Raw genomic sequence first — 27,882 nt, 5'->3', positions numbered from 1 at the left:
CATTTTTTTATTGTTATTGTTAATTTGAAATGCTAATTAGAAGCATCAGAACAAAATAATTTGCTTCAATTTGCTGGTCAAACCTCTTTATTGCATTAATCATTATGATAAAGTATTATTTTACATTACAATATAGTGCTTTGTAGACAAGGTTTATTCAGTTCACCTGGGTTGAAAAAGGCACTGAAAATTAAGCTTGGTTTGGGATTTTTGAGAGTCACATAAAAAAAGTCATATGCAAATCACAAAGTAAAACTTACTTGGATGAAGGAGTTTTCTGGCAAAATATTTCAAAGCCGGTATCTACCATCAAAATACTTTTTCAAGTTACTTTGCAACTCTAAAAGGAGGGAATCATCATTCCCAAGTTAGATTTGACATCCTGCCTCTATACTCGATGAAGGTGATTAATACCTAACTTAGGCACCTGCTCTGAATCACCTGGATTGAATGTGTTTATTTTTCTTTACCGATTACAAAAGAAGACCTGACCAATGGCTCAGTTTTAGATTGGATGACAGATAACTGTGGTTTAATAGGTCCTATCATTTTTGTTTCTAAACTTCTGGGGTAAAAAAAAAAATGGAGGTGATGATCAAAGCTGGGGTTTAATCCTAATCAAAAATTCTGGTGCATGAAATGTGTGATGCTTCTGAAAGTTCTGGAAAAGCTGTTTCACTGTAAGGTTTCTGTGAGGTTTGAAATTGCAGACTAGGGGATTACTGATGTTTTACTAATGAAATACATAACTTGTATGTAATTCTGATTTGTATTTTTGAAGATCATTGCATATTTGTTATTGTTAGCTATAATGCTGTAAAGAATATGTAAGTCTTTACACTTAAGATACATCAAAGTGTTATTTCTTTATTATAAGACTGAGAACTGTTTTTAATTAGCCCAAGTTAAATACAATGCAATGCTTTCATTACACATAGCACATCACTCAAGTGGATCTAGTTTGCAGTATGTTTTTGAAATGAAATTCATTTCAGTAAATGTCTAGTCCTGAACTATTTAATATCAAATTTCAATGGCGATAGAATAGAAACTAGAAAAAATACTAGACCAAACCCTCTGATAAATTATGGTATATGGGGAAATTACAGTTTCTTGAAATTTTTCTGTTTTCTTTTCTTGCTTCTCCACAGTATTGCCTATTTAGTAATCTGCTATGCTAGCAAAGTATTTCTGAAGCATGCGTTTCTTTCACTTAAAAAAAGTAATGCAGCTCTTGGATGAAACTAGATTGGAAAATGCACTAAAGGAGTGCAGTGCATGTAATTCAGCATGTAGTGTTCAATCTACATTTGGGACCAATTTAGGTCTAGTCAAGGTGAAGATCTCTGAAATCCATATATTGTGCCCTAACTGTCAAACTCCACAGTTCTGTTCTTAATGCATTGCAATACTTGCTAGTATGTTGTGAATTGAAAAAATGATTTTTTTGTTTGAGACAGGACCTCTGCTTTTCATCCAGATTTTGTCTTTTTCCTCTGCAGTGTAGGTTTCATGGGATTTCCACATTTAGAAATGCAGAACTTTATTAAAGCAAGAAAAGTCAATGTCTGATGGAAGCACAGAAACAGATTATTGATTTGTGAATATAGTTGTTCTGGCAGAAAATATTTAATCTAACAAAACTTGATTTTTTTTTCCTCAGGAAAGAACAGTAACTATCAGAAGACAAACTGTAGGAGGATTTGGATTAAGTATAAAGGTAGGATGATTTTTTTGGTCTTTTATTCCATGTTACCCAAAAGTTGTCTTCATATAGTCAATGTTACTTTTAATGAGGACAAACTGTATTTTAAAGGACTAGAAACAAGAGACCAAACATATTCTAGCATATTAGGTACTGCCACAGTAGGCAACCAGCAACTACGCTGCCCTATGTAATGGAAGACAATGGAAAGATCATTCCCTTAAGATTCAAGCTGACCAACTCTGTAATAAGATTTGGTATAAGAGTTGAGAGGTGTTTTCATCTGCACAGACTGTACTTTTTTCAGCAGCACTCTAATTTGAATGCTTATTAATGAATGCTTAATTACAGCAGCAGGCACATGGAAAGCCAATAAGTTCTTCATCAATTCTCCTACAAAGAATATCGCGTTAATTCACTGCAATTCATTAGTAGGACAGAAAGTGTTATTGCTTGCTCATATGGTTTATTTTGCTGCAGATCATGCAAAGATAGCAATTAATCATGTTACCATGTTTTTTGCTTTCTTCAGTAAGATTCAAGAATGTATATAAGCATAGGTAACCCTTTTTTGAGACAGGAAGGCATGAGAGGGAGAAAGGGTTAATAAATTTTGTCGTAATAATCTATGATTTTGAAAACCATACCTTAGCTTTGAATCTGAATGTAGACAACACAAGATTAATTTTATCTTCTAAGCACAGCAGTCCTCAGTCTCAAGATAGCAATGGAAAAAATGAAATGTACTTCACATGAATGCAGAGAGGCTTAAATTATGCATATAAAGGGAAAGTATAGATTTTATTCTGAACATCTGCTAGTATTGACCTTATAAGGGACTCATAAGAAGAATTAATGTGCATTTGTGTTGTCATTGATAAGAATATTGATGAATAGAAATACTAATTTTTAAATATGCCTTGGTATGCTTGCTGTTACTTTGCTGACCTATGAAGACCTCTATTCAAGGAAACCTTCTTGCTATTTTTTCACCAAAGTTTCTCATTGGTTTGGTCAACAGCACCTCTGGTATCATTATAGGTTATAGTTCATTGAATAATGATGAAGTAATGCATGTCAGTGTAAAATCAAGTGCATGGGTAAATGAGGTTTTACTTAGCTGGTATTAAGGAAAAATGGGTTACATTAAGAAGTTTTGATGTTTGGAGAGCAAATCTCCACAGTCACTAAACCTGATTTTTGTTTATGCTTTGCAATTTGGAACTAAAATTGCTAAAATATAGAACTAAATTTTTACCATTTAGAACTAAAATTGCTGACAATTTCAAGATCACATTTTTAAGTATTATGTACATTGTATGAAATAAAATATAATTGAGAAATATAAATTAAATAGTGAATGTGCAATGGTCTTTCTTAAATTAGTGGAGTGAGATACTCTTAAATTCATAGATATTTTGATCAAAATTAATCTAAGTAGTAGAAAGGTGAAGATATGTAAATTCAGGTGCAAATAGACAATTTTTAATTTTTTGAATAACTAACAATCAAGTGATGAAATCCCTTAAAAAGTCATTAAATAGAAAAGAGATCTCTTTTTAACAAAGGAAACTCAAACTTACTTGGATGGCATAGATTAGATAATGAAAATAGCGAGTTGAATTCTATGGTCCAGGATGTTCTGTCAATGTGTGTTAGCCAGTATGATTTATTACGTTAAATTATTTTTTATAAATCAGTTAATGTGGGACCTTCTTTGCCAGATCCCTTTATTAGTAATTCTACATTCTCACAACGAAAGTTTAACAAGAAATTGGAAGCCACACAAATAATAAATATAATCTGTAATAACAGATTATATTAAAATATATATATTATATATAATATATATAATTATATAATATATAATTATATTAATATATATAATTTTAAGTTAGCTGTAAGAAATAACAGAACTGAACTTAAAGTAATTTTTTTTTAGTTTAGTAGGCAAACTTTATGAAGGCTTACTGAAGTGGGCTTTTTAGGTATGACATGAAGCATCAGTGTCAGTTCTAAATACTTTGAAAAGTGCTAGTTTTCTGTGTAAAATGTGTCATTCAATAATAGTATGCTTCCTAATGAATATGAAAGAAGTTAGCTACTTTGTTTTGTTTTGTTTTGGAAGATTCCTGAACTTCAACGAAGAACTTGTATTTGTTATTAGTTTTAAATAGAAATGTTATTATTTTAAAATTGTGCCTGAAAGTAGAGGTCTACAAGTCACCCTGTAGGAGTGAGAGGGATTGAGGCCTCTCCTCCTTGTGTCAGTAATTCCCACAGCCTCATGAACTACAGTAGTTTCTGTTGTCTTACTACTCTCAGACTGTTTAAAGATGCGGGTTATCTGAGGACTTAATTTCTGGCTGTGGTGTATATCAGAGGATGCAGTTTATCTGAGGTGTTAATTACAGCAGTACCGTGATTAATGACCCTCACTTTAGAATGCTTGCTTGTTTGTTATGATTTTGTCTAGATTTGGCATTCAGTTGTAGGGCACTATGATGCTTTGTTTCTGCTAACTTAAACACCCATTTGCTGTCAGATACCTCACATGATCAAGACACCTTTCAACTTTTCTCTTGTGTAAATTTTGGAAGCGTCTTATCCCACCTTAAGTATTTTGGGCCCTTGGAATTATTTTTTTTTTCTAAAGAGCAGAAGGACAAATTGTTAATAATTCCAAGATGAAACTATCTAACCTTTTTTACTTGTCTATGAGAGAAACTCTCTTCTCTTACAACTGGGCATTCTAACTATATTTATAAAAATCACAGATTCAGCTAACTTCTTAAAAAAACCTGCTTGTGAGCTTGACTTTTGCACAAGACGGAAACTTCAGTCCTTTAAATATTGCTTCTAATCCAATCTTTTAAGGTGTGTTTTGCTGTATTCCCTTCTACTGAAGTGAATGGTAAAACTGTGCTTGTATTTGAAGCAGAACAGATCTGGTTTACACTCTTGTGAAGGAACTATTTTCTTATTTCTGAAGCCTCTTGACAAACATTTGTGTGTGAAGGAATGTATAGATGTAGATGTAGAATTTGGTAAGCATAGCATAATATTTCAGTAATTTATCTCATCTCTGACGAGTTTGAGATGCAAAGCTTTGATAAAAGATGCTGCTAAGTGTATGACTTTTGAAAGAAAATCATGTTTTCCAATAACTGGAGTGTAGTGTTCTTGCAGAAATAGGCAACAAAATTGATAGTTCATTAAAGAAATGAAGGTTTGCTGTTACAGTCTGGCTACCAGGACTCAGTACAGTGCAATTTTCCTGCCTCTGTTTTGATCATTCTTTTTAAATGATGAACAGAATCACAGATCTGCTGAGATTTAATTTGACTTTTCAGTATGACTTGATCAAAAAATCTGGTGGCCATGGACCTTAAAGCTATTTTTGTTAGTGGAAATACTACCTTTTAGTATCAAACATCCCCTACATTGTTTAATCTAATGACAATGAAGTCCAACAACTGGTCTAATTTTTTTAGGCTCTGCTTAGACTCTGATTTTCTCTCTCTGCTTAGGGAAAAAAAAAAAAAAGGTTATTTTCTTTTTATACTTAGATCCAGAAAAAAAACAGCCTTTGTCAATAAAAGTTACTAGTTTCAGTTGTTCTATTTTTAATATGATAAAAACTTCTGAAAAATAACTCTCACACATAAAAACTGGGAAAAGAAAAAATCTTTAGGAGTATATTATATGACACTTTGAAAGGAGGTGTTGGTGACCTCTCACCAGTAGTGGCCAACATCCAGAACAGTAAACTTCAGACAGCTGCCAGTGATTAGAGCTTCCTCTTCCTCTTCTAGCAGGACCACCTCCACAGGTGGGCAGTTACCATTATTCCAGGTATATCCTTTCCTGCTTAAAGAAAAATGACAAAGAAAATCTGTGTGAGAAAGATTGATGTTAGATTCTCATAGAAGTCTGAGCCATTAAGTCTTCAACACCATTACTTGATGTATTTTTGTCCCTCCTCTGGTCTGAGGTTATAACTACGTCCATACTAGAGGAAGGGAAAATTTAAAGCAATGGAAAAGTCTCTTCTGTTCCCAGAGGTTTCTTCAGAGGAGTATCTCCTGAGTCTATAAAACCAGAATTCAGACACGCATACACTTTTTCCTCCTCAGGACAGAGAAGAATGGAGAATGCAGGATGCAAGACTGCAGTGTCAACCTGAAGTACTATTCAACAAGATGGCAAAATATGCTTGAACTATTGCTATGAACTGCTGACAGTGACTGGGTGTAGATAGGTGGTTAGCTATTTTCTATTTTCCATTTTGATTTTTTATTTCTTAGAATAGTGGGCAGTACCTCCTATGGCTAATTTAAAAAGAAGCCATCATACTCATCAGACTGGGATGCAGTGAGAAGAGGGAATTTTCTTCAGTTAGGATGTTGGTGAAAGCTTCTTCAAATCTGCAGTGTAAACAAATTTAGGTAGATATAATAAAATGAGACAGGAGTAATCATGTTGTGTGCATTGCAGGCTGGCTTAGTAATAACAGTAATTTCCCTCTTTAGTGGAGAGCTGAATCTAAGGAGGGAGGCCATTTTACTGAGAAAAAAAGGACCTGTGTTAGCTATGCAGAGCTTTAAACTCTACACTTCTTTACTGGGCTAGTTTACTAGTTTACTAGTGCAACATCTGTGTAACATTGAAAGCTTAGGAATGAAATTACACAATTATTTCTCTGTTTGTTTGAAAAATTTGGAAGAAATTAAATGTGCATGTGACTGAAAAATCTGGAGTGTATAGGTTAAGTCTTATAAATTTGTTCAGCTTGAACCAATTATGTTCAGCGAAGCAAACTTTGTGTTGCTGTTCCTATGGTGAAAACTACTGAATGATATTCAACAAGCTATAATGCTACAATCTAATGAATCTGAATACGTCTCTCAGCCTGACTGAAAAGAAGGTAGCCTCTGGTCTTTGTGGAATGAATACTCAGTCTGTGCAACAAATATGGTTACGTTCTGTGCTTCTCAACGCTCGTCTCAAGCAATGCCAGTAGAACTTTTCCTGTAGACCTATAATTATTGTATATTACTGAGATTCCTCTTGACTCAGTGTTTTTAGGACTATTTGCACTGATAGCCACCAGCAGAAAGAGCATTAATTCTATTTAAGATTCTATAGTTTCACAGGAAATTAATCTTTATTCCATGACAGAAATAGGTATTGAGTACAAGACTGTTCACTTTCAAACAATTGGCTATTGTACAAAGAAGGGATGTGTGCTGTTCCTTAGACCATCAAAACACCCATGTCAGTCCTTTCCACATCTCGACCTTGACCTGAGAAAGCCGTTATTTCCAAAGTAAAATCTGACTGCTGAAGAGAAGAGTAAGCAAAGCCTTAACCAGGATTCCTAAACAAATTAACACTGTGGCAGAGTGTAGCTTCTGATGATCTGAATTTGCAGAGGTTGCGTTCAAGCTCACACTTTGATGCTCTCTGCAGAGGAAAAACTATTTCTTTCTCTGTGTATATTTGCCTTTATCTTCCTTTGAATTTCCTTTTCATCTGAAATGTATTTGTATTACTTTATTCTTAAGAACCATAAATGTTTCCAGTCCCAACAGGACAAATTGAATGAAGCAACAGCATTGAATTTTTGTCGAACTGTTGAGTTATCATCCATTTTTTCTTTATTTCTCCCCATTTATTGAACACCTACTGTTCCTTCTCTTAATGTTTCTTTTTCTGTTCCTTGTTACTTATGTCACTGCTTCCTTCATTCTTTGTGCTTGTGTATAGAAATGGAAACAAATAAAGGCCGCTTTTGAGATGAAAAGTCTAAACCTTCTTTCTTGTGCTTTTGTTTACCTGTTTCTTGCCAGCATGAAAACTAAGTGGTCGCAGCATGGTTGCCATTGTAGGGGCATGGCCATTCTGCTTTTGCAGGACACGATTTCATACACTAAGCTTTCAAGAATTCAGATAAACTGATGTCCTTTTTCTTCGGGTCTTGTAGGGTTTGAATTCATTTCCTGAGTTAATGATGGCAACCAAAAATGTCTTTATCAGAGGCAATAAGGAATTATTCACAATCAAATATTCATTAAAAGAAAAGGAAATGCAGAATCTCGATCTCTCTAAAAAGAGCAAAATATAATTTTAAGCAAAAAGATATTTTTAGTGACTGACAAGATTGTAATTTATTCTGTTTTCAGGGTGGAGCTGAACATAATATTCCAGTGGTCATTTCTAAGATTTCCAAAGAACAAAGAGGTGGGTATCAGCTTAGTACACTATGTTTTGATGTGCCTGTTAAAGCAAGGTGTATTGAGTTTTGAGATTCTTCAGTCAGTGTTAAATGTACGCTATTGTTGTACCCTTTCTCTTTCATATCTTTATGATTTCTCTCTTCCTCAGAATCTTTCTCTGAAAAAGTATAGAATTAATATTTGGAATATTCTGTAAAGTATTCAACTTTTTTTTTTTAAACAGGTTCTTATAAAGCATTATTTTTAAGGAGAGAAACAGGGAGGTATTTATAGAATGGAGATGTTTAAAAAATTTAACAAAAAGTAATGATTTTGTGGCCTTCATTTCCAGTAGTTATATTCAGGAAGCTGAAGAAGATCAAATGTTTGGCTATTAAATCATGGTAACATGAGAGGAGAATGCATGACTTTTTAAACTGGTTGGTAGGGTAGTATTGGAACAGGGGTGGCTAATGGCAGAACCTTGATAATACCCTTTTGTTATTTCAGCAATAGAAATAATGCTGAGTTGTGTAAGCCTTTGCAGCCACTCATATGTAGCAAAACTGGTACTGCATAAAGTCTTAACCATAATTACTTTTAATACAAACAGAGCTGGTGCTGAATCTCTGTAGTATTTTTAACTGGCAATGTTTTGAAATTATTGGGATGATATATGGACTAGGAACATGGGTAATAGTTAACCAGTTCAAGATGTGCTCAAGTTATGAGAGAGGAAGGTTGTGAATCAGTACTAATATGGTGTATTTAATATCTCTGTCATGTTTGTGTTCTATCTCGTATTGGCCTTTTTAGCCACCAACACGCTTGCAACAAACGTGGGTAGAGCCCTTCCCAAATCGTCGTTCACGAAGCCTAGCCATGACATGACATGTTTGTGTGTATTTGTGTATATTTGTGTAAGTCAGAAATGTAAACTCGGAAGCGTTTCCCTCCATCTGTAATGCAATAATTCTGGGATGTTGCTTCCCCACAATTAAAATGTGCCAGCATTAGGAAAATCACATATTCATCCACACAGATAAAGGGAGGCATGGAAGAATCAGTGTATTGAGAACTGAAAGCCAATTCTGAAAGGCAGGTGTGAAAGTTGCATGTAGGGAGGCTATGGGATAGGATGGAATGAGCCTCTAAGGAAGGCAATAAGGTTTACTTTAAGTTATACTTGTGACTACATTCTTTTCAGTATACATATAAGTAGATAATATATAAAAATGTGGCATATATTACCTATGGTGGCTATTAAAATGCTATTAAGCACTTCAGAAAATATAAACAAGATAGACTAAGTTTAATTGAGCACACAGAAATGCAGTTTTATTTTTGTGGTTTTTTGCTGCAGTAGCTGATGCATTATTTCTAGCCTCAATACCTAGCTGAGATATAATCTTTATTACTCCTTTCAATAAAAATACTGCTGATTTTCAGAGAGCTAGTTTTGAGGGACATCTCTGGTGCAGGAGACTGTCTTGTGATGTGGAAAGTGTACTAGGGAACTTTGATACAGAAAATGCTGTTTGACCCAAAGCCTATACCTCAAAGCTTTGCAGGCTTGGCTCTTCCCTCCTCCCAGTTGCTTTCAGCTCTTTCTTTGGACCTCTAAACAAAAATCTGACATTTTATGCAATTCTTAAAACCAGTGATGTACATAAGGTGCTTAGGCTAGCACATTAGGTCTCATATATGAAATGTTAGCAAATGCAAGCCCAATGTCTGATTAAGAATATTGAGATATGTATTTATTGAAAAAAAAAAAAGAATAAATCAGAATGTCTATTCTACAGTACTTTGAGCATCCTTCAAACACAGACTTGAGTATCATAATTCGTGTCAGTATTGGTTCTAGTTTTACAACTCAGAATCACAGAACATGCCAAGTTGAAAGGGACCCAAAAGGATCATTGGCTCCAACTCTTAGCCCTGCACAGAAACATCCCCAACAGTCCCACCATGTGCCTGAGAATCTTGTCCAAATGCTTCTTGAACTCTGTCAGGTTTGATGCTGTGACCACTTCCCTGGGGAGCCTGTTCCAATGCCCAACCACCTTCTAGGTTAAGAACCTCTTTCTAATATCCAGCCTAAACTCCCCTGACACAACTTCAGGCCGTTTTCTCAGGTTTTGTCACTGGTCATCAGAGAATGAAGAGATCAGTGTCTGCCCCTTCTCTAATCCTCAAGAGGAAGTTGTAGATTGCCATGAGGTCTCCCCTCAGCCTAATCTTTTCCAGGCTGAACAGAGCAAGTGACCTCAGCTGCTCCTCATGCGGCTTCCCCTCAAGACCCTTCATGATCTTCATTGCCCTCCTTTGGACACTCTCTAATAGCTTTATATTCCTTTTATATTGTGGTGTCCTAAACTGCACACAATATTCAAGGTGAGGCCTCTTCTAGTTTGTTGAGGTCTCTCTGCAGGGCCTCCCTGCCTTCAAGAGAATCAACAGCTCCTCCCAGTTTTGTGTCATCTGCAAACTTGCTGAGTATCCCTTCCAGTCCTTCCTCCAAGTCATTTATGAAGATGTTGAAGAGCACAAGGCCTAATATGGGGCCGTGTGAAACCCCACTAGTGACAGGTCATCAGTCTGAAGTTACCCCATTCTCTCTTACCCTCTGTGCCTGTCCTATGAGCCAATTGCTCACCTGCTCCATGATGGGTTTATTTGGATATTTTGTGTTTAGCTGGACATTTTGTCCAGAAGGTTTCTGTGAGAGACAGTATTAAAAGCTTTACTGAAATCCAAAAATATTATATCAACTGGCTTTCCTTGGTCAACTGGGTGGGTTACCTTGTCATAAAAGGAAGTCAGGTTTGATTAAGCAGGACTTCCCTCTCATGAAACTGTGCTGGCTGTGACCAATGACTGCGTTGTCTTTCAAGTGTTTTTCTACATCTCCCAGAATAATCTTCTCCATAATTTTACCAGGCACTGAAGAGAGACTGACAGGCCTATAATTTCCAGGGTCATCCTTCTTCCTCTTCTTGAAGATCAGGACAACATTCACCAGCTTCCAGAATCCCAAGATTGCTCAAAAATCATTGAGAGAGGTTGCACGATGACATCAACAGCTCCTTGAGGATTCTTGGATGAATTCCATCAGGCCCCATAGATTTGTGGGGATCCAGCTGAAGCAACAGATCCTGCACAATTTCAGGGTTGACTGGAAGTAGATCATTCTCGTAGTCATGGTCCTCCAGCTCAGGACACTGGGACGCCCTTGGTCTGTCATCTGAAGACAGAGGAGAAGAAAGTGTTAAACACTCTGCCTTGTCTCTCTCCCTGTTTGTGAGGTGACCATTCTCATCCTGTAATAGGCCAGTGATATTTCTGTACTGCCTATTGCCATTAATATATTTGAAAAAACTTAATAGTCCCCCACATTTCTGGCAGCTTCAACTCCAGCTGAGCTTTGGCCACATGAATTTTCTCCCTATGGCAGCAAGCAGCATCCCTGAATTCTTCCCATGTCACTTGACCTTGCTTCTGCTGGGCATACAACCTTCCCTTTTTGGCCCTTTTCCAAGAAAAAAAATCCCTGTTCAGCAAAGCTGGCCTTCTGCCTTACTTGCTTGACTTCTGACATTTCAGAGTTGCCTCTTCACCATCCTTAGGATGTGATGTTTGAAAAGTGACCAGCGCTGATGGACCCCAGCACCTGCAAAACTTTTCCTCAGGGGACCTTACTTACTAATTCTCTGAGCAGCCAGAAGTCTGCTCTCCTCGTGCCCAGAGATTAGGTTTTGCCGGCACTTTTCCTCCTGTCACTGTGGCCAAATGGCCACCAGTCTCCACTTTGCTCATGAGATCCACTCTGTTGACAAGCAGCAGATCAAGGAGGGCACCTTTCCAAGTCGGTTCCTTTAGGATCTGTTCCATAGAGTTGTCATCCAGGTTTTTTAGGAATCTTCTGGCCTGGGTTGAACCAACTGTGTGATGCTCCCAGTTAATTTCTAGCAAGTTGAAGTCCTCCATAAGAACAAGGGCAGTTGACTTTGAAGTGTCCCTTAGTTCCTCAAAGAACAATCGCTGGTGTCATTGTCCTGGCTGGGAGTTCTATAGCAGACTCCCACAGTGACATCCTCATTATTTTTTTGCCCTCTGGTTCTTACCCAGAGGGTCCCAACTGTGCCATTGCCAGCTGTGAACTCTATACATTTTATCCATTCTATTACATATAGCACCACCCCTCCACCTCTTCTGCCCTCATGAAAATAAGTAAAGTTTTTGGATCAAGCCCAATTCTAGTCTTTCCCAGACAGTATCTTCTGGAATGATATGCAATACTATAGATAAATAATCACATATAATCTGTTAACATTCCTTAGTTCCCATGTTAGGAATTATTAATTTCTTTATAGACACCTAAATAATGTTTGTTATACTTCTGGTATGCTTACAAAGTATAGTTGTATCACAACACAATATTTAAAAATTGCAACTGTAGATTTTGTAAATGTCTTTGTGATACAGTTTTGTTTTAAAAATCAAATTCAGTTTGGCTGTTGATTTTGCACAATATACTGATTTTCTAGCTCTTCAGCATGTAAAATGTTGTTCAAAATGAATACTCCATGTTATTTATAGAGTTTATCAAAGATGCAGGATCTAAAGGATCTATCTTTGCTAAAAGCTTACAATTTAAATTAGTCATTCATAGGTAGCTCTGGAGTCTCCATGTTGCTTTTTTTCAGTTTGTTAGAAATTATTTCTCACAGGCAAATAAGACCTAGTCCTGTAGTCATTTTCTATTCAGAATAGTATACCATACCTCACTACAATGGCCTGAGGGTACAAGTGACTGATGGACTGTTTCATAGTCTTGTGCTTATTCTGGATAGACTCTTTTATTATAATACTGAAATGCCAGTATTTTGAGTTTAAAAAAGAAAATGCAAATAATTTATTTTTTGTTTGGTTCTTTATTAGGTTTTTGTTTTAACTTTAAAAAGATTATGTAAAAACATTAAATTAGAATTCATGTACACAAAATGTAAGATGTTTTGTACAAAATGAGTGAAAAATATGCTTTCTGTTTTCAGCTGAACTTTCAGGTTTACTCTTTATAGGAGATGCAATTCTACAGGTGAGTAAAATTGCAAATTATTTTGTTTTATTTTTCAAGAAATGTGATATGAATTCTATACTTATGAAATGTAGAGTAAGTCTTCTCTTTATCTTTTTAATAACAGATTAATGGAATTAATGTGAGAAAATGCAGGCATGAAGAAGTGGTGAGCGTTTCTGTTTTTTAGTCTATTTTTTGTCGTTCATAGTTACTGAGATGATAGTGTACCCTGATAGCAGTGTGGTGGTATCACTTGAGTTAATGTGCCTCGTAAACAAATATGACTGTACCTTCTAACATGACAAACAACAAAGTTTGTAGTGCAATCTCTTCTTCCTAATTTTGTGTAATTGCTCTTCTCAGATAGGCTTTGCTAAATTAAAGGTGATTGCTTTATTATGAAGATTTGAGTTGCATATATTCCAGCATTTCTTCTTCTGGCTTATAGTGGTTAAATTTCAGCAGTGCTACACCTTTCTGGCTGTGTGAGGTCATTTTAATTTCAAAAGCTGTAATTTGCACTGTGTTGGAGATTTGTTGTTTGGTTGGTTTTAATCCTATTTTAAAAATTAAACAAAACTATTCATCTGCCTTTAGTTCTCTGGCTTTTAGTTATAAGGGATGCTGTCCTCATTCAGTTAAGCTGTTATCAATAAGGGTTTAAAATAACAGGGTATTAAGAAGATTTCTTCTAGAGAAGCCATGTGTATTTGGGAGGTCTTTAGTAGGCTGGTTCCATTGGTAAGTCACCTTTGCTAAACGTATCATGTGCTTCTGTTATACTTGACTTTTTGACTCTTGTTAAGTACTTTCAGAATGAGGAAACCCTATATTTCAGAAAATAATACCAGAAAGTAGATTACCAAAGAAATTACCTTGAAATCCTGTGTAGCTCCACAGAATTTGTGTCTTAATTTTTAAGATAATGTGGTAATGTTATGTTTGAGAGGTTATCTTTCTAAAGCTTACTTTGCCAATTCAAGGACACTCTGTTTCATACAGCATTCTGCTACATACCAGTTCATTGAACATACGCTGTTTGAGTTTGGAAAGCAAGAGTTAATAAAGATGAAGTTCTGATAAACAAGTTAGTGTAGGCTGAAAGATTAGATCACTGCACTATTCTTCAGGGTGCTTTTGCACACTTATTTCCTTTTATAAATCTGTACTACAAATCGTGCTTCCTTCTTCAGAGCCTTCATCACACCCCCTTCTGTATGTACTGGCTAATAGTCGTATTTATATTCACATTAAGTTTTTCCTGTGCAATAGTGATCAGATTTTAAATATAAGTTTACTGCAGCTTGTTTGTTTAATATGCATTAATATGGCAAATCTCTCAATGGGATTTAAATAGGTTGTTGAAATTACAAGACACAAGAAAAAGATACTACTGAAAGTGTAGCCTTGAACACTCAAATGCATATTGAAAACTGGTAAGAACACCATGATTTTATTTTTTGTTTGCTGAGACAATCTCTTAACAATCAAAATTCTCAGTGATCCTTGTGGACCCCTTCCAACTCATCATATTCTGTGACTCTGTGATAAATATGTTGGGTATTTATGATAAGGTTTAAATACATTTTTGGAAAGAAAAGAGAGTTTGGAAAAGCCAAAAGGGGGGATTGACATAGAGTAGCAAGTGTCATCATGTTAGATTTTAATTTATACCTCATTTATCCAACATAATCTCTTCTCAAACTCCTTGTAGATAATTCTCTATGAATAAATAAAGGGTATCTTAATAGTTTCACATGTGCATTTGTATATTTACAAGTGGTTTAGAAGTTTTAAGAAGTAGATAAATTTTAAATTAAATCCTTATTCTAACCAATAATAATTTTTAATAATTAATAGTAAGTATTGAGCAATTTTTAAATAGTATAAAACTTCCATATGACATTTTATAAACTAAAATATGCATAGGAGTTATAAATATATAATATAAATAAAAAAGCCAAAGTAAAATAACTCTGATAATCTATTTTTTTTAGAAATGTTCAATGTCATATGATATATTTGTGGAGCAAATTTGTTGTGAAGCCTGCTATAGCAGTGATATACGTGGTTATGCATCATGCAGTAACCTGTGTGTTTAGGTATAGCACTTTGTAGAGAATGAGTACATCAACTAGTGCACCAGCAGGAGTATAGGTAGGGTTTTTCTACAGCATGCCCTTTGCAGTTTGAGTTGTTTTAGCACTTCTGGCTTGCAGGGTCTTCCTCCAATACAGAATCTGTACCTCTAATCACAAGAGAAAATAGGAAGTGTGTGGGGCATAGTTGCTCACAGTAGGGAGTCAAACGGGAGTTGAAACTTAATTTTCAATCCTTATTGCATCTGAGTACTTTTGAAATGGCTCTGCAAGACACATGAACTCAGAGCTTTGTTTCTTTCTGATTTTTTCAATAACTAATTAAGACTTATCAGGTACAATATTAGGTAAGGATATGTTAGTGTTTGGCTTGCCCTAATGTTTTAGCATAAAGTCAGTGTAAACCAGTGTGGAATTTTTTTCGGTGTGTCATGCTGAAGATGCCTATAGAAAACTCAGACTTGTATTTGCAATGTGAATCCAATGAGTTTTCATTCTTTTTCTAGATGGAAAACTTCTCGGTACTTGTGAAAACTTTTTAAGCATAGCTCTGCAATGGAAAACCTGTGGCATAGTCACTGTAGACTATTGTATTACAATGATGCTTAGTTGGCCCTGGTATTTCACCGTGCTTTCCTGATAACCATACTATGTATATAAAATTATTTGAATTTAAAAACTAGGTAGTTTAATCAAATTCATGGCATTTTTCTTTCAGAGAGAATCTTTCCCCAGTATTTAGTGAACTTAGTTAATGCTTGTGGACATTCTGTTGTCTTTATTGTCTTTGATTACTTTTGATACAAATGATAGATAGACAGACTGATAGACTACTCTCATAAGACTAGATAGGTAGGTTTAGTCAGTTCTTAGTGTACCTTACTGGAAGCCTTTACATGGCTCCTTTTTGATTTTTTATTTTTTTTTAGCTTTAGGTGGATCACTTAATCTTGAGCCTAGTTTTCTGCTTGTAGAAGGTGAAAATATTTTTCACACCATGAAAGCACATTAGTTTCTATCAAAGACTGTCAGCTTGTTGTTTGTCTTGGGTTGTAAATACTCCCATCTGAGTGCAACATAACGTTGCTTAAGTCTTAGTGCTCTCCTATGGTAAGGTAAATACATGCTCTTTGTGGTGAAGTATCAGCATGGGAGGAGGTTGCAGGGCAAAAATAAAATCAAAATTCTCTTAAAAAATATCTCTCAGCATCACACGGGCAGTTTTAGTCCAAAAAACGCAGTATGAACTTGAATGTGGAGGTTAGGAAAGTCCATTTTATCTGTTAAAATACATGACTTTGTGCTCTTTCCTCTCTGGATTTATTAATTATTCTTTTTCCAGTAAACTTTCCTTTACATTTTACAACAAGACTCTTTAAAGGCTGAAATTAGGTTTATTCAAAAACACATCTAAGAATTTAGGCTTCTATCTAAGTAATAAGGTCCAAAAATACATAGCATGTTAATCCATACACCTAGTCTTTTAGGGGCTCATAATGGATATAATTATTCTTGAGGCTGGAAACTAATTTATTTGTAGTCTGGAAACTAATGTATGTCTAAATTTTCCATCCATTTACTGTCCAGACATAAAGATAGGTAGGCAAGCACCAACATAATGCTGTTATGTGGACATTTCTGGTCGTTCTAGATCTAGCCACTACACCACTAACAATAGACAAGATTTTGGGAAAGAGAGAGAGGACGCACTGTGAACTACTTCCCTTGTGATAATACTGAGTGGTTCAGAGTAGGAAAGTATGAGTCAATTCATTTACATACTACCAAAAACCTTGTGTTGGATCTACTGCTCTTACTGTTTCCAGGGTTATAGTGCACCAAATCATCTAAAGTCCATGGAGAAGGAGGAATTTCAGTCAAATGAAGTCTGATATGTTTGAGATTATGTCTCTGTTCTTAATCAATCTACTACATCTCAGGTAGTACCAACATCTATCATTACATATCTCTTTCGATCTTAGCATCTATTTTTTTCTCTTAGGAAATGAAAGGAATTAAATGGCTAGGGATATGAAGTAATTTCTTATTTCTTGCATTTGGGGACAATTCAGGGAATGTTTCTAATGGAAAATGATAGCCTGCATCTGTCAGTTAATGTGACATTCAGGCATTCCTTTAATTATAACAGGAAAAGTTCATGTAGTGGTAGGTAGGTATATTCAGGCTTTGGTGTATTTTATGTCGAGCTACCTGCAGTATATAGCACCATGTTTCAATTCAGCCATTGGTTGCATTTTGCACAAGACATCTTTTTTTCCAGCAGAATGACCTTACATGAGATGTCATGTGCACTGCATTGTGTCTTTTGCTTCCCCTTTTTCTCTGCATTCACAGCGGGGATGTAACTGTGCTAGCCCTCCATGAGTCATATATGCTATGTGAATCTGGCAGTATAGGGATTGTAGTTGCTTAACAGCAACTAATGTCTGCAGATTGTCTGCAGCTAATGAAACTCCTACTCTGACTTTTCTGTTTTAAAACTGTAGTTTCATTCAAACTGATTTTTAAAACACATTATGAATAGTTTTGGCAATGTTTTTCTAAGTGTTTTTAAGCAGAATGAGCATATTGTATTTTTAAGACAGGACTGGAAACCAAATGATCTTAAATCTCACTCCATATTGACTTCACAGAAGTGTCTTTTGGTAAATTATGTTTTTGTTATCTTTGTTTCCTTAACTGTGAAACAAAGGCCTAGACTGTTACCAGGTTTAGCTCTCTGAATTATATGAAGCTCTCTGAATCTGTTATAGAAAGGGATCTCTGCGTTAATATTTCGCAGTTTGATGACAGTGGTTACAGCAACCTGCAAACACAGATTACCACCTTCTCATGCTGCAGAGATCCTGTACTGTATAACTCACAGCACAGCCATTTAATCCTTTCCCCTCTAGACTGAATGGCGACTAAATATTGAAGCTGCATAGTCGGTGCTTCTGAGAGAAGACCATAATCAATCTGAAGTTTTTAACTTCTGAATTTAAAAGTGAAATGTAATCCAATATTTTTACTCTTTCCATACAGCTTTCTATTTGAGACTTGAGTGATTAAAAAAAAAAAATTATGTCACCTTAGTGACATTACACCCTGGTGCCCTGGTGTAATTAATGAAAATATCTGTTATTGAACATCCTTATTGTTCATGAAATTTGAGCTAATAATAATCTGTTTAATATTTCAGCATCAATTTGAAATAAGTGCCAATCAAGTGGAAAAGAACCTGCAAATAGTCTACTGTTTTTTCCTGTGTAGTGGAAATTCCTTGAATTTGGATATATCCTAGAACAGTATTCTTAACATGTATTAGGCTGCTTTTCTAATCTGGTTTTAGCTATAGTTTTTTAGTGTTTAAATAATTTTTTTTTGTGCCAAACTCTGTAAAAACTTGAATTTATTCAACCACTACAATGTTAGACTTTTAAAATACATTAATGTATTGCTAGTCTTCCTAATTAATGTTTTCATTCCTTTTTTCTCAAGATACCTGTAGATATATTAGTCATTTTATTAAGATTTCATCTTTTAAAACTACTCATCTATACTGCTGAGTTTTTATAGAAGGGAGTAGATTATGCTGTCATGACTAATACCGAGTTTACATGATTAATATTGTTACTTCCTTATTATGTAGCTACAGTCCTCAAAGCAAAAATCCATTAGGGCTTAGTGGGATAGAGTGAAAGATTGAATCACCAGTTGTGGTGCAACATTCCTCAAATAACTGCCCTTGGTTCCTCCTTTGTCATGCAGCTTTATTAATGCTGGAAGCCTGAGCTGCAAAGAAAAGAAACAGTTGAGCAGTAGATTTAAAGTGTGTACTATTAGATATGCTTTGTTTGTGACCTTGTTTACATTGGTATTTTGTTGTAAAGCCTTGGGTTTCTCTGCTTCCTAATGAAGTAAATAGAAATGTTTCGTGTTTATTCGTACGTGTTTGTGCTTTATGCTCCAGAAGGCTTTTTGAAATATTTCATTCTGCACAGCATCTCCCAGTTGTGGAGCTATATCTCAATTTGTCTTTGGTAAAGGGACTCAACCTTTTCCTTGCTGTGCATAGATGTAATGGTGTACAATAATTAAAAAGATAAGAAATCGAGTCTGGGTCTCTGGCAGAGCACCAGAGTCCCGATTATTTTTAATCTGTTTCTGTGTGGCTTATATTTGAAAAAGCATAGTCCACTTTGGCTAGATGCTTGAGTTTTTATTTTTACTTGGACCAACTGCTCTTTAATAATCTATTGAAACTAGACAAGAATGTCACAGAGAGCACCAAAAGCCTCCGAAGGGCAGAGGAAATAAACATACACAAAACACTCCAACTTCATGTAGGAAAAATCAAAACTCTTATGGGTATGAAAATTATCTTCTCTGGTTAATATTAAAAAATTTTCGTTTACCCATAAGTACTAGAAAATACTGTCCAACTCCCAGTAGTTATATTTTCTTTAAACAGGTAACAACGATGTAGTTTAGACTGAAAGGAAATGTTCACCTCTAAAAGGCAACTTGCATATCTCTTATGGATTGATGTGGACCTAATAGAGCACACTGGATAAAATAGAGCAGGTGTACTCATTTAGCTAGCCAGAAGAGTCATAAATAAGAGGTGTGCTCAAAGAAGTGCAAATGTGCACACACATAGTCTTCTGAAAATTTTCCAGCAGTTACAATACCTGATTTGACTCTTCACAAATGTCATTGCTCTGGCTATAATAAAATCAAATGGGTGCCAGGAAAAAACTTTTAATCCAAGGATAATCTAACACCTGTACATATTTTTAGGTCTTCTTTTTTTTCTCTACAATGGGTCTTTATCTTTTGACAGTTTGTTCGGTGGAGATGGAAGAGGAAAGGAGAATGGACTCTATATAATTTTTCAATAGTATCCAGTGTTGGCCTGTTCCAGCCAGATACATGGAGGTTCCCAGATGGCCCATCCCATACTTCTCAACCACTAGTATGGTACAGTATGGTACTGGTGTTTTGATATCTGTTTGTCAGCACTGGGCCTATTTGTAGATGTATAATTTTTTCTTTTGCCCTGATAGTACCAGTGTCTTTATACAAGTTCAGTTTGGTACTACTTGTTTCTTGTTAGCTGTTTTTCAAGGTTGTGGCCAGTAAGAAAGCTTGCAGTGGTAAAAGGTTCACAGGTCACAAGAAGAACATTGGTGCAGGTGTGGTTACAGAGGGAAGAAACACTTCATTAAAAATTACAGTAGTTACCTGTTCCCTAGATTTTTGTGCAGGGACCTGCAGCAGTTATTGCTTCCTTGTGCTGTTAGTACTTTTCTGATGAAAATGGGAACTAGTCACTGCTCAGACTGAATTGGCATTACCAGGATAATGACATATATCTTTAGATGAGGTCTAGAGAATGAACATAGCTCTATTCCATTTCACATGTCCTTGTCAAGCCAGTAGTGATTCGGAGCATTTAAAAAGTTCTAATTATGCTGACTATTAAAAGGAAAGTTCAAGGCAATGTTCTACATCAAAATCTCCCATATTTTAAGGTTGGCTTCCGGTAGAAATTGCTGAGGATGTTTCTAGATTTTTTATAATACTGAAATACCTTCCCTTCTTGTACTATTTTGAGTATGATGTATTTGCATATTAAATGGATAGACAGGCATGTTTCACAAAACCTTAATCATTTCTCAGTCATCTTACAGGTATTTTGACATCTTTTGTTTAGTCATATTTATATGGAAAATCAAATACAAAACATATTCAAAATCCCCCGTGCACTTCAGGTCATAATGTATTATTTCTGAATCCCGGATTTCAGGGAGAAACATTGGTGAGAGCTAGCGTTTACCATAATGAATGCTAGCAGATAAATATTTTGTTTAAATATCTATCACCCTGAAAGTTTACAAGGTTTTACAGACTGTATACAGCCTCTTTACATCAATCAGTGTGAGGTTTTAGAGTAAAATGAATCACCTGCACAACAATGGCAACAACAAGTCTGTGAAACAAAGTATTATTTTTTTCCAATTAAAACATTTTGAGTGTTGGAATTTGGCAATACCGAGACTTTTTAATTTTTACTTTTACTTCTATGACTTCAGCTTTTCTTAATAGGAACCTTTACTGGAATAATCTCAACAGGAAAGTGTTAACTAAATGAGAGCATGTTTTGTTGAATCATGTCTCTGTATAATGTTCCTTAGATATTGAGTTATGTAGCATCAACAGTGTTTTTCTTATTTTTCTGAATTTTTATAGCAAATGGGAGCCCTGAGAAAATTGTAAAACTATAACTTTTAAGGTTTGAGGGCCCTGGACTTTCTAAAAGTGAGGCCTTTAGTGGTTTGTCCTTTAATTTATGGTATTCTGACATAATCACTTATCAGCAATGTAACAGAATTTTACGAAGCATTCTGTTTTTACTTTGATGTTGCAGATTTTTGTTTCAGAAAACACATTCTTCTTACATAATAGTCTATCAATTATTATTGTTGTAAGATTTTATAGTCTCAAATGGTAATTAACTTCTGGCAAGAATGCACTTCTGTGGTGTTATTGCTTAATTAGGAAAATAAGAAAAGATAAAAAAAGGGTTGCAATGGGATAAGCAGCCTAATCAGTTTTGGTTAATATATCAGATCTATGCTTAATTTTGAAAGTCGTGAAGAACTCATGCCATAAACTGATTAAACCTGTAATTCAGCAGATTTTTATATGCTGAAATATAAATTAGCTTTTTTACTTCCTTGGAATTAGATACTAATCTCTTTTGTTTCCAGAGTATCTATAAATGTCTTCTTGTTAATTAAAATCCCGTGTGAGCACCTCCAAACTCACTTTTGCCAAGACCTTTAAAATTTAGATGCAGATGAAAGTTATCCTAAAAATGTTGAGGTAATATTATTTGTGAAATTTTCAAATTACAAGATAGTTATGCTGGGTCCCTATTCACCAAAATATGTATGTATTTGACTTAAATTATGAATTTACGTATTTTACTAAATTGGGATCTTTATTTTTTACAAACATTTTTGAAGAACAAAGTAATTGTCTTTAATTTTTTCAACTTCAGCTAGATACAGTACAATTATTCTGCAGCAGAAAGGCTTCCATTGCATTAAATGGCGTGAAGGTATGTTCTTATGCATTTTCTCTGCTGAGAACTTTTACCACTGAGCACAATTCCTGAAATACTAAATTATCTTTCTCAGACATTAGATCCTGAGCCGCCAAGAAGCTTAGCAGAATTAACCACATATATTGATCTAAAACATCACTTCAAATACAAATTTGCCCAAGAATTATTTTTATGTCATATTGATGTTGATAACATTAATAACTGAACAAATAGGACTAGGCTTGTACAATAATATTTATTCAAATTTAGAATTAAAATTTGATTTCAAACTCTTTAAGACCTTTTTTTATTCATTTTTCATGAGCATTTATAGGCTTGTGCTTGATTAGTGTGACTATTCATGGAAACTAACTGCTACGGTCATATTTGCCAACAGCAAATTTTATATTGAATATGTAAATGTGAAATTTGCCACTAGCTGTGTGTTTGACCCTAGCCTTGCAATGGGATTAGTGTGAACAAACCTTTGTTCTGTGAACGATCTTTTTTTTTTTTCCCCCAGGACTGAAGCTCTGTGAAGTCAAAAATAATATTCAAGCCCTGTTTTCAAAAATCTTAGACATATCTTTGTTCATAAAAGATTTTAAAATTTAAGACTGTACTTCAAAATGCTGTGTCAATAGGATGACTTTCACCTTCAAGCATTAGGAATAGGACCAATAACTGGCATATTATGTAGTTAAGTAATGTGTGTGCATTTTGAATATTACTAATGATCCTTTCACAAATTAAAAAGTACTTGTTTAGTGTTTAGTCTTAGAAATTTCCCATAGAATTCAGGCATGAGAGGACTTTTTTTCTGGTAAATTGGAATTGTGGGAACAGTTCAACTGAAGGAGCAGGAGATTCTTATATATTTAATAATTAACAAGCAGCTTCATTGTTTTGTTAATAATCATGGCTAGAAAAGTTGGACCATTCAATGGTCCATTCAATGAGGAAAAAAAAAAAGAAGTGCAATATGATCAACTATGAAAAGAAAGAACTCCAAATCCTTATGAATAATTCGATGAATAATTTGATTGAATAATTTGATTAAAATTATTTCCTCCTATTGAGGAGCACACATTACCTGCAAAATTTGGTGACATTAATGCCAAGTTATTGTCCAGTTTCTGTTACAGCTTACTAGAAAAAACATTTCCACTTTCTACTTTGCTTTGATTTTTACCCTTACTTAAAACCCACCCCCCCCAAAAAAAATATTATTGGAAAGCTTCTGTCTGAGGCTTTTTTGCTTTAGCATAATGTCTTCCAACAAAAGAAAAATGCATATCCATTAATAAAAAGGTTTCTGGTGACCTTTATTCCTAGTGACTTTTATTCCGATTGTACTTGGGTACTCTAGGAATCATGCAGATAAATATGGAACATTTTGCTTTATTCTCTAAAAATAGCTGATTATTTTTCTTTTTGTAACATGGATAACATCTTCAGCCTTTTTCTATACTGAGTATTTTATATGACTTTTGTATAGGGGATGGAGAGTCCTAAGTGACTAGGTCGTCTTCTAAGGTTTTCCTGCTTAATTGCTGATATATGGCTATTGGTTTTGAGAGACCTTATACAGCATTTTTTTTCAATTCAGCTCATGATTATCTACTGGAATCTGTTGTGTTCTCTTACACTGTTGGATGGGTCATACACTATACACTATAATTTTTTTCTAGAATAATGACTGCCTTATCATGCACTGTATTCCATAACACATGCGAGCCACAAACAGAATCTTAATACTCTGAGTAAGAGGTATTGATATTATTACCTGTTGTGTTGGTTTTCCCATTTAGTTTGTTAATAATTTCATGACTGAAGCTCTGACCTGTATACTGCACAGAGATTGGTTGTGGCAGCTCTTATCACCAGAAAGTGTCATTCCGGTATAGGCTGTCTTTTTTTGGAGATTACTGTATGATAATCAAAAACTTGCTCAAAGATGTGTTGGAGAAATCTGTGATGGAATATTTAGTTGGTACATTGCATGAATGTAATTAAATTTAATTACATAATTGTAACTAATCTTAATTTTTTTAATCCAAGAGAATGTGTTTTATTAAATTTCTCTACTTTCATTTAAAGATGGTTTTGTCGATCGTTTGCTCTTGCAAATTCTTATTAGAGAATAGAAATATGAGGGATTGGTAGCCTACAGAGAATTAGTAAATTATGGTTCTGGATTATTCTTACCAAATCCTATTATATTGGACTAAAACCCAGTAAAATGGTACTATTTGCATACAGATAAATTCCACAAGGGTATTGTGTAGATGTGATGAGTAGGAGGAATTTCTACATATTATCTGTGTATTAAAATATGGCCTGCTTAGAATAAAAACTATTTTAATTTTTATAGACCCTTGAAGGTAAATATTCAAAGCTTCTGGAGGTTGCTTAGCAGGTGTTCCAGGTGCTGCAGGTGTTGACAGCTTTTTTTGAATATTCTCCATAACATGTAGTTGAAAGGAAGAACCCCCACACATATACAATCTCAGCATAGACTACCATCACAGTTGCTTTCTGATTATTATGAAATAGAAAAACCTTGTGTCTTCAATAAGAAATCCTCTGTAGATTGAACAATTGTAGATCATTCATCCGGCTGTACTCTCCAGTGCACACAGGCTGCTCTGCAAACTTTTGGAAAAACTGTGGAGAAATCAGTAGATGCTATTATAAAAGTGCTGTAAATGCTTCTTCCATTTTTATAGGAGTTTTTTTATTAAGGGGTTCACATATTTCTTCCAAAGCAGCTTTGGTCAATATTTGATTTGGACAATGCCTTTTAAATTGATCTCAAATAAAATCTGGCTCCTTTGTAAATTTCTGAGCTATACCAATGAGAAATTTACTAAAATGTATACAGTTTTGATTAAAATGTGTAGTATTGGTAGAAGATGAAACATGTATGTTAATCTAATGAATTGAAACCAGAATTAGGCTTATGGATTTATAATATTTGACTGATGGTGGAGTTGAGTAGGTTACCTAAGTACCTGAAGGGATTTTAACAGTCTCATAGAGTTGTAATTTACATTTAGAAAACTATCTTAAAGTTTTGTGTTGTCCAAAAGAATTAAGTTTCCTATTTAATTTAAAAAAATTGTAAATTACATACTGTTTGATTTCAACCACACTAGGAAAAGTTCTACTGGTATTTCTGTCATTTTAAGTATTGGTAAGGGATTTGCCTTGCTTCTCTTAGCCAGTTGTTTTGGAAGTCATTAAATATGTAATTCAAAAATATGTGTTCATGAATTAGCTTGGAAAGAGAGTAGATACCCAGCAGCTGAATACATAATAATATTCTAAAGTGGAACAGCTGTGAGTGTTCAAAGTAGAGGACTTCTTAAAACTGTAGAACTACACAGACTGTTTAGTGTAGCTGAATAATCCTGGAGAAGTAGAGACATACGTGGAGCAGATAATGTGAAAACAAAGATAGGCAGTTCTGAACTCTGAGTGGCTTGTACTTATTACAAATAGATACACTGAGAAAGCTCATAAGACTTGGAAAGGGCTTGTGTTTGAGTTTTCTAGTCCTTTGATATTTTTTGTGTGTGTTTCCATAGGTATTTTCTTCTCAGGTACAGCTGCCTATCATGAAGCTGAATGGGTATTAAATGCATATTTGTGTATTTATTTCTCCTATGAACCGGAGTCCCAGACCATTGGACTATACAGTAGTCCATGGACTATATTTTGGGAATCATTAACAACACCCATTTTTTGGAATTAAAGTGAACATTTGGATTAGAATCAACAGTCTGAAACTCAGCTGGGATGAGTCAAAAAGTATACTGGTTGATCATGGTAAATAATGTACTATTGGTGGAATCTATTTAAGGAATTCATATTTTGCATTTTTCAGACTATGGTATGAAATGTTTCAGTTCAAGGACCGATGGTGTCCCCTATGACCTGTGAGTCAGGGACTCCAGCGTTTGTTGTTCTCAATTTTCATAGACATAAGGTTTTAACAAGTTCTAATTCCTTGCTTTTCATGGTTTCTGTATTGGAGTAATGGCCTTCTAATTATTTAATATGAACTGTGACGACCAGTAAGTGCTGTCTTTAGTGGAACGGAATTAAGAATTAGGCTACATGACCTAAGAATGCAAATTAAGTACTTATGGCAATATTTTTATGGGTGATGTTTATTAATAATGCTAAGATCAATGAAAGAAGAACAGGACAATGCTTCAGACTTTTCCTTTAATATTTTTTTTTTCCTCAGGTGTTTTCATTAATACCTTTTGCTGAGGCACTCCTATATTACTTTTCAAAAGATAAACATGCAACTAGGCAATAATTGTAGCCTATTGCTATTCTGATTGAAAGATTAATAGACATTTTAGTGTTAATCATGGAGCATAGAAAGGTTAAAGATTTCCAGAAAGCTATTGTCAGATCTTTTAGACAAAAATGCAAGTACTCCATTCCACAAGTGTTAGACTTAAAAGTTTAAAAACAGATGCTTCTTTCTAACTTGATTGCGAATAGATCATTGAAGAAATTGTATTATCTTTTTGTCTTGAAAGTGCGTTAAAGAAAGAACTGGCAGGAGTCTATGTCCTCTCTGTGATCTATATTTGGTCTTCTATTGCCTGATAGATTTTTTTTGTAGTTAATTTTGCTTCCCATAAATTGTTTGTTAAATTAATATTTCTCCTACCTTCTCATTATACTATTCATGTTGCTTACATCTGATTATTTTAGTCATTCACATAAAGAAAACTCTGTATATGGCTCTCAGTGTTAGCTGATATAAGTGGCCTACTTTGTTTGTAGGCTTGGAACATGATGAAATCTATTTTTAAAGGAGGATCACTTAGTTTTCTACTAATCCTTTATACAGCAGTCTTGAGGTTGCATGTTCTGGTACCTCTGTGACTAAAGCCCATGAGCCGGTGAAAACAGGTAGAGCTAGGATCAGTGAAGGAAACCTGAGTATTATAGCTATAAGATGACTAGTATGATACTGTACATTTGAGAATCCACCTAATGGTCTAGCTTAAACATGTGCTGTCACTTGGAATCGGGAATAATTTTCTTTCTAAGTGGCCAGTCTGATGGGACTTGTCGAAAAGCATCAAACTCTGAATCTCTGTGTATGTTACTCTGAAATGATCTCTGGTATAGTGCCTTAGTAGCTGGAGCATTCACTAAGTGTTTCCTCAGTTCCACTGCTGTGTCATCTTGCGAATCCATAAACCTCTGTCTGCAATTTTCAGAATAATTGCTTAGTGATGGGCTCTGTAGGGTATCTTCACTGTAAGTACTTATCTTCCTGCATCCCCCTGCACTAGTTTAAAGCTGCGCTAGTAGCAGGATACATGCAAAATGGAGTTCAGAATAGGAGGACATGTCTTCCTGTGTCCTTGTGCACCATTCTGCCCTGCAGTTCTTTTTGACTTGTTTGAGACAGCCCCCAGTTCTGGCATGCAGCCCTTTGGGTTTGTCTCTAAATATCTAACAGGTTCTGAAACCAGACAGCAAAAATTTAAAACATACAACCGTAGTAGTGTTAAACTATAGTCTGAAGTATACTTTGACTTGTGCAGCCTGAGTAGGAGCTTCTGTCATAAAATGGTGTTCTAGTTTTCTCTGTATATTGGGAAAGGAATTTTTTTGAAGGAAAAAAG

General features: G+C 34.9%; 1 protein-coding gene across 5 annotated transcripts in view; it reads left to right on the top strand.

The window, feature by feature from the left end:
• Positions 1-27,882, top strand: part of SNTG1 (syntrophin gamma 1) — a 343,517-nt gene that overhangs the window by 192,675 nt on the left and 122,960 nt on the right. For 2 of the 5 annotated variants that reach the window (XM_027674095.1, XM_027674087.1), the window contains exons 4-8: positions 1,664-1,720; positions 7,891-7,948; positions 12,981-13,024; positions 13,131-13,172; positions 19,952-20,098. In XM_027674095.1, the coding sequence (XP_027529896.1) occupies positions 1,664-1,720; positions 7,891-7,948; positions 12,981-13,024; positions 13,131-13,172; positions 19,952-20,098 (348 nt within the window). The remainder of the gene's footprint in view (positions 1-1,663; positions 1,721-7,890; positions 7,949-12,980; positions 13,025-13,130; positions 13,173-19,951; positions 20,099-27,882) is intronic. The other 3 variants (XM_027674105.1, XM_027674115.1, XM_027674125.1) reach the window with 3 other exon arrangements.

Source organism: Neopelma chrysocephalum, unplaced genomic scaffold (genome assembly GCF_003984885.1).
Source record: "Neopelma chrysocephalum unplaced genomic scaffold, ASM398488v2 Primary Assembly neopelma1_22, whole genome shotgun sequence".
Classification (NCBI taxonomy): Eukaryota; Metazoa; Chordata; class Aves; order Passeriformes; family Pipridae; genus Neopelma; species Neopelma chrysocephalum.
This window is presented reverse-complemented; position numbering and strand designations above follow the sequence as displayed.